This window comes from Hyperolius riggenbachi, chromosome 3, assembly GCF_040937935.1.
Source record: "Hyperolius riggenbachi isolate aHypRig1 chromosome 3, aHypRig1.pri, whole genome shotgun sequence".
Lineage (NCBI taxonomy): Eukaryota > Metazoa > Chordata > Amphibia > Anura > Hyperoliidae > Hyperolius > Hyperolius riggenbachi.
In genome coordinates this window covers 496,579,316-496,591,597 of record NC_090648.1, presented here as the reverse complement: position 1 = coordinate 496,591,597, position 12,282 = coordinate 496,579,316, and the positions used below count along the sequence as shown (strand labels likewise).

Below are 12,282 nucleotides of genomic sequence, written 5' to 3'. Positions count from 1 at the left end.
AGACCAAGTACAGTAATTCAATCAGCTAGTGGAATAGGTGCACAATAATGAGGGAATGTGATCAAGTAGAGTACACAATGGGGGGGGGGGGGCTTACAATCTCTAAGGTGAGTGGGTAGGGGACTGATGTATGAGTGAACAGCTGAAGGGGGTTAGGACCAGTGTGAACAAGTCGTTTTTGATGGCTAACTTAAAGGTGTAAGTATGGGCAACTTAGTGACATCATACCCCTGCTCATGTCATGTGACATCACATAATATATAGTGGATGTAAACAGTAATGTTAAGGGTGGCTCTTTCCTGTCCTGTTTATTCTACTGCATAAGCTCTGCACAGCCAGAGGGGAGTGGCACACTCTGCATTGTGGTTTAGTATTTTTAGGTCTGGCTGTAGCATCCCCACTATCTAATAGCTTAGTAAGCATGGTGATCAGCTGTTACCATTTTGTATGACATGTGGCTTCTGTAGGTATAAATCCTGCCACAGTGTGCCACAGTAGACATCCATTGTAGTATTTTACCCAGCAGTTTCCTGGTGCCAATAGGGGTGACAGCAGCATTCACCTGAAACTACCACAAACTATCTTCTTGGGTGACAGCATTGGTAGCGCGGTGGCGTAGTGGTTAGCACTCGCCTTGCAGCGCTGGGTCCCTGATTAGAATCCCAGCCAGGTCGCTATCTGCATGGAGCTTGTATGTTCCCCCTGTGTCTGCGTGTGTTTTCTCTGGGTACTCTGGTTTCCTCCCACATCCCAAAAACATACAGATAAGTTAATTGGCTTCCCCCTAAATTGGCCCTAGACTATGATACATACACTACACAATACATACATAGACATATGGCTATGGCAGGTATTAGATTATGAGCCCTACTGAGGGGCGTATGTTCAAAAAAGTTGTGGTCAAATTTGGGCGGGATTTACCTGCAAAAATAAAAATAGCGGTAATTTAGAATTATCGATAAATAACGGTATTTGTAATTTAAAATCGTTAATTCAGATTACCAGTATGTTCACTAAATTGATTAACGAAATGCAGTTTTAAAACAGATTGAAGTTGATGAAAATATATGAACGTTGAATATCATATTGTAATACAACAATACAGCTTAACCCAACCCTACTCTCACACAGAACCCTCTCTTGGCTAACCCTAACCACCCCCCCATGGTGGTGCCTAACCCTAACTATACCTAACCCTACTCTCACACAGAACCCTCTCTTGGCTAACCCTAACCACCCCCCCATGGTGGTGCCTAACCCTAACTATACCTAACCCTACTCTCACAGAAATCTCCCTGTACCTATCCCTGACCCATAGACCCCCCCCCCCCCCCCCCCCCCCCCCCGGAGGTCCCTAACCCCTTTCCCTAAACACCCATTTACACATAGTAAGGATAATATTGTAACAAAACACATTAACGGAAATAAATCATTACATATAATGACCGATTATCGTAATTACAGCATTACACCTCTTTATTTATTGTAATGTCACATATATCGATCTAATCCACATATATCAATATAATGTAATCGTCAAATATTTTAATAAACATACACAATATCAGACAATAGTACTTAACCCTTTTTTTTTTTTTTTTTTTTTTTTACTTAAAATTTCGATATTTCGCAACAGCGCCCAAACATTTGCAAAGTTGAGTGAAAAATTACAAAACTGATAATTAACTTTAAAAAGAGAGCCACGCCCAAATCTATTAGCGCTGTAATTGGCTGATCCGACTAAGGGACAGTTAAGTGACAAGACAATACACTCTGTACAGCGCTGCAGAAGATGTCGGTGCTATTTAAATTTAATAATAGTCAATCCGTTTTAGGATAATTCTTTTTGTTCTGTGCTGTTGGAACGTCCTGTCTCTCGTCCAGTCACGTGTTTCCCCCGCCCCCCTCTGATTTGTTTTGTATCGGATTTTGGAATCTCTCTGAACATGATTTGCATCTCTTCCTGCAGGTGGTTCCTCTGCCCCTTACCTGCTGCACCACTGAGGACATTAAAGAGTCATTTATCGTACAGGGGCAGGAGCAGAACCTGGAGCTGCTGGAAATACCTCAACACACAGACATCAAGCAAGTATGTGCTCCCCTGAGCTCTGCATGTCCCATCCCTGACACCCTCTCCTGCTCTAGCCTGACCCAGCAAAGTGTCACTTTTATAAGTGCCTGATGTTTAAGGCTGCTTTCACAGTGGGACATTACAGGCGCACGTTAGAGCAGCCAGTAACGCAGCCCACCGCACAGTAATGAAAAATAAATGGGCTGTTCACAGTGCCCACGTTGCGTTACATTGTACCGTTGCACGTTCTGGGAAAGTGTAGAATGCTGTGTGTTATACTGGGCTTTAGCTGCGTTAGACTGCTTGCACATGCTCAGTGACTAGCCACATGGCTCATATTCACTGCACTGTGCTGGCCTAACCTGGACTCATAGTGTTGTCCGGATCATGAATAAATCGTTCATTTGATCCGGATCTTTTTTGTGAGTCGAATCATCCAGATCATCACAATGAACGATTCGGTTCACAGTGGATGTCTGTCTGGAAGAAACAAGAACATACAGAATGTACAGTGCAGGGAAAGTCGCGTCCTGCTAGTCATTTCACCCCCAGTCTGCTTCCCTAGTAAAATGATTCAAATGATTCGGTTCAAAGATCCGGATCTTTTCAATGATCCGATTCGAATCATCCGAATCCTTAAAAAGATCCGGACTTCCCATCACTATCCTGAAGCGGCTGCTTTGAAGGCCGCATAACGCAGCTCAATCTGTCGTCCAACTTCAACACCACCATGCGTTGCGTTAGGTTCACGTTATGCGACCATAACGTCCCCTAAAACGCAACATCTTGGTGGGAAAGAGGCCTAAAAGGACAACTTAAAGGGAATCAGCGCTGCGTAATATGTTGGCGCTTTATAAATACAATAAACCAGAGACAAAGCACCCTCATGTATTTTACCATATATATCAGTGGGAACATTAGAGAAAACACCTACCCTGCTCTTTGTTTCATCCTTCACTGCTCAGCCTGCTTGTTATCAGCCCTGATAAAATCCCCGACTGAGCATTGTCTGGCTCTGCTCAGGAATCCTTATAGCCGAGTCTCTTCTATGATGTCTTTTCAAGCCCAAGCCTGCCCCCTTCTGGCTCTGCTATAATGACTCAGCTATAGTGATTCCTGAGCAAAGCCAGACTGAATGCTCAGTCGGGGATTTTATCAGGGCTGATAAAAAGCAGGCTAAGCAGTGCAGAATTAAACAGAGAGCAGGGTAGGTGTTTTCTCTAATGTTCCCACAGATATATATGGTAAAATACATGAGGGTGCTTTGTCTCTGGTTCATGTTAAAGCAGACCTGAACTCAGAACTTCCTTTCTGCTCTAAAAGATGAGCAACCGCATAAAAGCCTTTAAAGAAAAAACATTTTTGTTACAGCAGATAGAAATCCTGTAATAAATCTGCAATGTGTCTACTTCCTGCTTTCATGAAGGCAGACATCAGGTTAACATCCTGTTTTAAAATTAGTTGCTCTGCTGAGGCAGCCAGTTGACAAAGCTAAGAGATCAAATTACAATTATGATTAGTCACAGATGAGGGGGGAATTAGACAGGCGAAATTCTCTAAATACACACAGGGTGCATTTCTATGTTTCCCTTCTGTCCTGTGCAAGCGGTCAGGTTCACTTGAAGTGAGGGTGATATGGAGGCTGCCATATTTATTTCCTGTTAAATACCATTTTCCTGGCTGTCCTGCTGGTCTGTGTGGCTGCAGTAGTGTGAATCACACCAGAAACAAGCATGCAGCAATCTTGTCAGATCTGTTAATGTCAAACGCCTGATGTGCTGCATGCTTGTTCAGGGTTTGTGGCTAGAAGTATTCGAGGCAGAGGATCAGCAGGACAGCCAGGCAATCTGGGTTATTTAAAGGGAAAATATGGCAGCCTCCATATCCCCTTGCTTCAGTTGTCCTATAAGCACACTTGAATAGGAACCAGAATGGCACATAGTAGAACATAATTATTCTGGATACCCATTTTTACTTTTACTAACCTGGTTTTAGCATCAAACGTCTATTACAGTGCTGTCCAACTGGGGAGGTCTGACGGCCCTCCACCATGGGCCTCAATTCACTAAGCTTTATCAAACACTTTATCAAACGTTTGATAATTTACCTTATGGGTAAAATATAGTTTTGAATACACTAAGGTGTTATAGATTTATTGAATGTTTTATTGATAAAACGTTCAATAAATCTATAACACCTTAGTGAATTCAAAATTAGATTTTACCCATGAGGAAAATTTATCAAACATTTAATAAAGCTTAGTGAATTGAGGCCCATGTGGTCTGAAAAAAAAAAAAACTGCCCTTCCTGCCCGCGAAGTTGGACAGCACTGGTCTATTACATCTTGATAGTGCTGTATGTTGGTATGTAATCCTGCCCACACAGTGATGTCGCAGCCTAGGCTACTTGTCATTTTCATACACCCCCTTCCTTTCTAATCTGTAATAGCATAGTTATTTGGGTTGAAAAAAGACGTACATCAAGTTTAACCAATAAATCTAGGTTCTCTGAGTTGTCGACAGAGCAGAGAGTGCTGTATGTTTGGTAATCAGAACATGTATGTGATGGAAAGGATATATGGCAAAATGAGCTTTCTTACAGAGGGCATAATCGGTGTGCTGCTGCTGTTCACTAGGGATGATGAATGAGATGCAAATTTTTCTGAAATTATGCAAATGTGTGCAGCTTGAAAATGGAGCAATCAGTTTAAACCCAGGTTTAGATTGATTGGTTCATTTTCAAGCTGCATGCATTTGCATATAAATTTGCATCAGCTTGGGAGAATTTGCATATCTGTGATCATCCCTGCTCTTCACCACCCAATCAGTATAGCCTGACTTGCATCATGATGAAGTAATGGACTGTTTTGTTTTCTCATTTTTTGCAGATTGTGCAGCCTGGGACACCATACTTCTATGTGGAGTTAGATTCTGGGGAAAAGCTTTTCCATCGAATAAAGAAAAATTTCCCTCTTCAGTTTGGGAGGTAGTGTTTTTTTTTTTTATTTTTTTTTTTTTTTTGGTCTTTTCCTTGGATAGATATACAGATATGTTGGTAGCTTCTGACATCACTCCCACAGATGCATGATGTATTTTAGGGGATGTGTTCAGGACTCTCCAGTTGCCTCTGCCTAATGTTAGGATTGATGTCAGAGACCTCCAAGTAGGCTGCTTATGACTCTCGCCTCTGTGCCTCACAGATGCATGCTGGGATTGAAGTAATTACATCCTACCAGCACATAGATTTGGCCAGCTTGTGAATCTCTGCTGTGCCTCACAGATGCATGCTGGGAGTGATGTAATTACAGGCTACCAGCACATAGATTTGGCCAGCTTGTGGATCTCTCTGCTGTGCCTCACAGATGCATGCTGGGAGTGATGTAATTACAGGCTACCAGCACATAGATTTGGCCAGCTTGTGGATCTCTCTGCTGTGCCTCACAGATGCATGCTGGGAGTGATGTAATTACACCCTACCAGCACATAGATTTGGCCAGCTTGTGGATATCTCTGCTGTGCCTTGCAGATGCATGCTGGGAGGAATAAACCTAAGGGGTTTCCCTGACATCACTCCCAGCATACAGTGGAGGAAATAATTATTTGACCCCTCACTAATTTTGTAAGTTTGTCCAATGACAAAGAAATGAAAAGTCTCAGAACAGTATAATTTCAATGGTAGGTTTATTTTAACAGTGGCAGATAGCACATCAAAAGGAAAATCGAAAAAATAACCTTAAAAGATAGCAACTGATCTGCATTTCATTGAGTGAAATAAGTTTTTGAACCCTCTAACAATAAAATACTTAATACTTAGTGGAAAAACCCTTGTTTGCAAGCACAGAGGTCAAACGTTTCTTGTAATTGATGACCAAGTTTGCACACATTTTAGGAGGAATGTTGGTCCACTCCTCTTTGCAGATCATCTCTAAATCCCTATGGTTTCGAGGCTGTCTCTGAGCTTGAGCTCCCTCCATAGGTTTTCTATTGGATTAAGGTCCGGAGACTGACTGGGCCACTCCATGACCTTAACCAGCTGAGCGGTCTGGACGAGCTCAGCTCGTCCAACACCGCCAGAGGCTGCCGCTCAGGCCCTGCTGGGCCGATTTTAATGAAATAAAAAGCAGCACACGCAGCCGGCACTTTGCCAGCCGCGTGTGCTGCCTGATCGCCGCTGCAGCGCGGCGATCCGCCGCGTGCAGCGGCGAAAGAGGGTCCCCCCAGCCGCCCGAGCCCAGCGTAGCCGGAACAAACAGTTCCGGCCAGCGCTAAGGGCTGGATCGGAGGCGGCGGACGTCGGCTGACGTCCATGACGTCACTCCGCTCGTCGCCATGGCGACGAGGTAAGCGAAACACGGAAGGCCGCTTATTGCGGCATTCCGTGTTACTTCTGGCTGCCTGAGGCGATCGGAAGAACGCCTCCGGAGCGCCCTCTAGTGGGCTTTCATGCAGCCAACTTTCAGTTGGCTGCATGAAATAGTTTTTTTTTTATTTAAAAAAAACCCTCCCGCAGCCACCCTGGCGATTTAATCAGAACGCCAGGGTGGTTAATGTGCTTCTTCTTGAGCCACTCCTTTGTTGCCTTTGCTGTATGTTTTGGGTCATTGTCGTGCTGGAACACCCATCCACGACCCATTTTCAGATTCCTGGCAGAGGGAAGGAGGTTGTCGTTCAGGATTTCACGATACATGGCTCCGTCCATTTTCCCGTTAATGCGATTAAGTTGTCCTGTGCCCTTAGCAGAAAAACACCCCCAAAGCAAAATGTTTCCACCCCCATGCTTGACGGTGGGGACGGTGTTTTGGGGGTCATAGGCAGCATTTTTCTTCCTCCAAACACAGCGAGTTGAGTTAATGCCAAAGAGCTCTATTTTGGTCTCATCAGACCACAGCACCTTCTCCCAGTCACTCACAGAATAATTCAGGTGTTCATTGGCAAACTTCAGACGGGCCTGCACATGTGCCTTCTTGAGCAGGGGGACCTTGCGAGCCCTGCAGGATTTTAATCCATTGCGGTGTAATGTGTTTCCAATGGTTTTCTTGGTGACTGTGGTCCCTGCTAATTTGAGGTCATTCACTAACTCCTCCCGTGTAGTTCTAGGATGCTTTTTCACCTTTTTCAGAACCATTGACACCCCACGAGGTGAGATCTTGCGTGGAGCCCCAGAGCGAGGTCGATTGCTGGTCATTTTGTGCTCCTTCCATTTTCGAACAATCGCACCAACAGTTGTCACCTTCTCTCTCAGCTTCTTGCTAATGGTTTTGTAGCCCATTCCAGCCTTGTGCAGGTCTACAATTTTGTCTCTGACATCCTTGGACAGCTCTTTGGTCTTTCCCATGTTGGAGCGTTTGGAGTCTGCTTGATTGATTCTGTGGACAGGTGTCTTTTATACAGGTGACTAGTTAAGACAGGTGTCCTTAATGAGGGTGACTAATTGAGTAGAAGTGTCTAACCACTCTGTGGGAGCCAGAATTCTTAATGGTTGGTAGGGGTTCAAAAACTTATTTCACTCAATGAAATGCAAATCAGTTGCTATCTTTTATTTAAGGTTAGTTTTTCGATTTTCCTTTTGATGTGCTATCTGCCACTGTTAAAATAAACCTACCATTGAAATGATACTGTTCTGAGACTTTTCATTTCTTTGTCATTGGACAAACTTACAAAATCAGTGAGGGGTCAAATAATTATTTCCTCCACTGTACATCTGCTTGAGAGGGGGGAGCATACCATGATGAGTCACCATGCTTGCTGTTCCTAATTATCACTCCCAACATGCATTACATTCAATAGCACATAGACTTTGTCTCCCAGCAGCCTATAATGCTACATTATCTAGCAGTCCTCTGTCCTGCCCTCGGCCAAGACGATCCACAAGGCTAAATCCCCTCTGATGTGTACAGTGGTTCCCAATTCCCCTTAATGCAAGCTAGATTCTCAGTAAAGATATTCCTGACTGTCCTTTGCTGAGAGCCAGCTATGCAAACTGGGATGGCAGAAACGGGCATGAAAACCATCACCTATCACTCTTCCTTGTGAATATTGCTTAAAGGGACTCAGAGCTCACTGCAATAAAGAGATTTATACACACCTGGGCCTTCCTTCAGCCCTATACGCACGGATTGCTCCCACGCCGCCGTACTCCGCTTCCGCAGCTCTGATACCGGCTCCCGTCACTGCCGTCAGTCTGATGTAAGAGAAGTTTGCCCTGCCCTCTACCTATCCAGCAGCTGCTGGAGAGATATGCAAAGAGTGCACTTCTCTTACGTCAGACTGGCTCCAACTGATGGCAGTGACAGGACCCGGTATCTGAGCTGAGGACGGCGGCGTGGGAGCGAACGGAGCGGATGGGAATGGAGGAAGGCCCAGGTATGTATAAATCTCTATTGCAGAGAGCTTCGAATCCCTTTTGCAGTGAGCTCTGGTACACTTTAAGTGGTACCTGTCTGCAGCCTGTTGTGAAATAGATCTTCCAGGATGCATCTGTCAGGCCCAGGAGAGGGGCATAGTCATGTGACAAGGGGTCTGGAAGAATGCAGAGAGTGATCTTTACAATACAAGACATTAGTCTGAAGTTTCTTGTTTAGTTCTGTATGTCCTTGGAATGTAGGCAGACTGATGCAGTTCTTCGGGGGACTGGTCTAGTAAAGTCCTCTTGAGCTTTGGAGAACTTGGAAGTACCCTATGTGATTGAGGAAATCTTGCCCGGCTGTATGGTCTGACAGATGTTTTCATATCTGTGAATAGATCTGTTGCGCCTCATTGTGGTCGTCTGCCATTTTCCTTATTGTGTTTCTGTTGCAGGGAGGTTTTGGCGAGCGAGGCCATCTTGAATATTCCAACCAGAGCGGACTGGAAAGCGTGCAAGCTGAGCCAGGAGGAAGAGGAGAGTCAGGCCAAGTCTTTCCGGAGAGAGTTTGAGCCGTTTGATTTCTCGTTACAGGACTGACATCCCGTCACGGGTTTTATCCTTTTTTAATAGAAATATCTGTACATAAAATAGATCCCGCCCCCTTCTTACTCATTGTGTAAGTGCAGCATCTGGATCTGCTCAGCGGCGCTCGGATGTGTCAGCTATTTCTGTTACACAACGCACAGATTCGGATCAGGAACGAGCGAACGTATGCAAGAGGCGAGGCCACTTTGGTTTTTAAAAGATCTCTGGATGTTTTGTTGGATTTGGTGATGAATAGGAATAAAACTTTTTTAATTTGTGTCTAAATTTATTTTCCTTAAACCTATATTTTACTTTTGGTGGACAAATCTTCCATCTTGCCCAGGGCTCCATTTCATCAAAAACCAGTTCATTATTGATCTTGGACCAACTGGGGCTCCTTTAGCAAGAATATAGTTTCTGATGCCCTGTGATTTGGCTGTGACATGGTAAATGTCACTGAAGACTATCCTGGCATGCCCCAGCCGTTCTGTCCATACTTGTAATTCAGCTTGTCCTAGGACAATTCCTCTATTACCATAAATCGCCCCTTTGTTCTCATGTACTGTAGCTTGAACAGTTGTTTTTGTTTCTTTATTTACATTTTTCCCACATCTGAATCCTTAGAACAGTAGTTACCAACCTTTTTTTCAAATCGTGACAAATCATGCTAACCGTTAACATCTCTGTGACACGCATAGTGGCAGCTGCTAATCAGTGGCTGTTACTGCTGACTGCATAGAGGTGGCTGCTGGTGAGTGGCTGTTACTGCTGCTGGCACAGTGGCAGCTGCTAATCAGTCAGTGGTGGCTACTGTTGTAATGCCCACCCACCCCCTTCCAAATCTCTTCATTGGCTATTCTTTTGCCCAAATCAATAGAAATTTCAATTGTAGCCCTGACTTCAGTGAGAGGGATTAATACTCGCTCACAAAAAATATAAATATATATATAATCCATATCATACAGCAGTAAATTTCTTAGTAACTATGAAGACTTTTCATTGTGTGCTGTGCAAAAGTTCAGGGCAGCTTTAAAGGACAACTGAAGTAAGAGGCATATGGTGGCTGCCATGTTTATTGCCTTTTAAGCAATACCAGTTGCCTGGCTATCCTGTTGATCCTCTGCCTCTAATACTTTTAGCCATAGACGCTGAACAAGCATGCAGCAGATCAGGTGTTTCTGACATTGTCAGATGTAACAAGATTAGCTGCATGCTTGTTTCTGGTGTGATGCAGGCACTACTGTAGCCAAATAATCAGCAGGACTGTCAGGCAACCGATAGGAAAAAAAAATATGGCAGCCTCCATATACTTCTCATTTCAGTTGTACTGTAAAGAGTAACTGTAAGGCATAAAATAAAAATCAATTCTTTATTTTTTTCTGGTAAACCAGTAATAAGGATACTAATTTGGCAATCCAAAAGTTGAAAATCACCCAGTTTCCGTGGCTCTTATTTGGTACATCTGCCACACAAAGGAAGTTGCAGGGCATGCTGGGTTTTTTCTTCTTTACTTTCCCCTCCCACACCTGTTCCTCTCTGATAGGCCAATATTTCTCATGCTGAGGCTATGCACTTTCTACTGCAGAGCTGGGTGGGAGTGACTAAAGACTGGGAGAAGGATTGGCAATGCATACACAATCAGGCAGAGGAGAGTACGGGAGGAAACGATGTCAGGATTGGCTTCAAGAAAGACACTGACACAATAGAAAATTCTGCAAACTATTTTCCCCCTTTTTTTTTTTTTTTTTTTTTACTATACAAAAATCACTAAAATCAAAATGTGGACAGTGCAATACATATGTTATGCAAGTAGAGCAAGTATTTATATACATATGTGTTTTGTTTTATTTTTTTCTGAGATAGTAACCTCACCTTTAAAGCTGTAGAGCAATTAAATAAACAATATTTCAATCTGAATGATCTCATTAAAAATCGCACCATTAATAAACACCTTGACTACTTGAAGACCGCCTCACGCCAATGGGCGGGACCGCGGCGGCAGCCCCAGGACCGCCTAACACCAATTGGAGTCAAGTCCTGGGGCTGCAGTTTCCCAGGGAACGGCCACGCGCATGTGCGATCGTTCCCTGCCACTTCACGGAACGGAGTTCCGTGATTAGCAGGCTGCTTGTAAACGAAAGGGGAAATAATTCCCCTTTGTTTACATGCGTACAGCGCTGCTGGAGGCCGCGGCGCTGTATGAGATCGGCGATTGGCTGGTGATCGCCGTCCTCTCATAGGTTGATGCCTATGAGAGGCGGAGAGAAGGACGGATCGCTGTCCTGCTCAATTCTTTAGGCAGAGGGGAGGAAGGAAGGAGAGGGAGGGGGACAGCGGCCATGATAGCCTCTATGAGGCTGAAGGGGAAAAAAAACAGCGACAGCGGCGATCGGACTCCTCCGGCAGCATGTCCCCTTAGGGACAAAAATAGGAGGTGAGTCTGATCGCCATATTCCTTACCTGGGCTGTGCAGGAGGCTGAAAAGCCTGCACAGCCAGGTCTTTAGGGGGGTTTAACACTGTGGTCATCAAGTGGTTAAAGTGAATCTAAATTGAAAATAAACTTACGAGATAATTTGTATGTGCAGTACAGCTAAGAAATGAAACATTAGTAGAACAGATAGGGGTCTCATATTGTTTCCAGTGCAGAAAGTTAAACTTTATCTATGCAAAACAGCTTCTCTGAGCATTCAGACCTAACTTGGGTCTACAGTGCTGTTTTCTGAAGCACTTACAGTATCTCAACCTGCCTCTTACTGTTTGTTTAACCAATTAACTGCAAACTGACTTATTAAAACGTCCTGTTTGAGCCTGTTAATGGCAACAGGATGTTTTAATAAGTTGCTGGCTCCTGTCGCTGCTCCCCGCAGCAGTTTACCGTCGGGTATCCGTGTTCCGTGATTGGGGAAGAGAACTGAGTGGTCCTCTACCCAATCACAAAGCCTGGAGTGAATGGGCGTGACCTCGATCAGAGGCCGCGTCCATTCATAAAACAGGAAGCCCTCACAGTTTGGTAAAATGTAAAAAAAAAAAAAACAGGAGTGTTTTTCTATTGCCATCTCGAGGCCAAAAGTAGAATTGCACATAGACTTATACACAATATTAATAACTTACACTTCCAAAGCGCCCCCCCTCCACCACCTAAAAAAACTTGTAAAAAAAAAAGTTTAAAAAAAAAATACATTAGTGGTTTTAGGAACTTAACGTTTATATTTTATGAGGGAATATTACTGTAACTTTACTACATAGGGTCTTGTAATTATGGACCGGACAAAAAAAAAC

General features: G+C 44.0%; 1 protein-coding gene across 2 annotated transcripts in view; it reads left to right on the top strand.

Moving 5' to 3' along the window:
- The window catches only part of CWF19L1 (CWF19 like cell cycle control factor 1), a 47,350-nt gene extending 38,074 nt beyond the window's left edge, over nt 1-9,276 (top strand). For both annotated transcript variants that reach the window (XM_068278274.1, XM_068278275.1), the window contains 3 exons: nt 1,970-2,089; nt 4,959-5,056; nt 8,869-9,276. In XM_068278274.1, the coding sequence (XP_068134375.1) occupies nt 1,970-2,089; nt 4,959-5,056; nt 8,869-9,013 (363 nt within the window). In that variant the 3' untranslated portion in view covers nt 9,014-9,276. The remainder of the gene's footprint in view (nt 1-1,969; nt 2,090-4,958; nt 5,057-8,868) is intronic.
- The last annotated feature ends 3,006 nt before the right edge of the window (nt 9,277-12,282 follow it).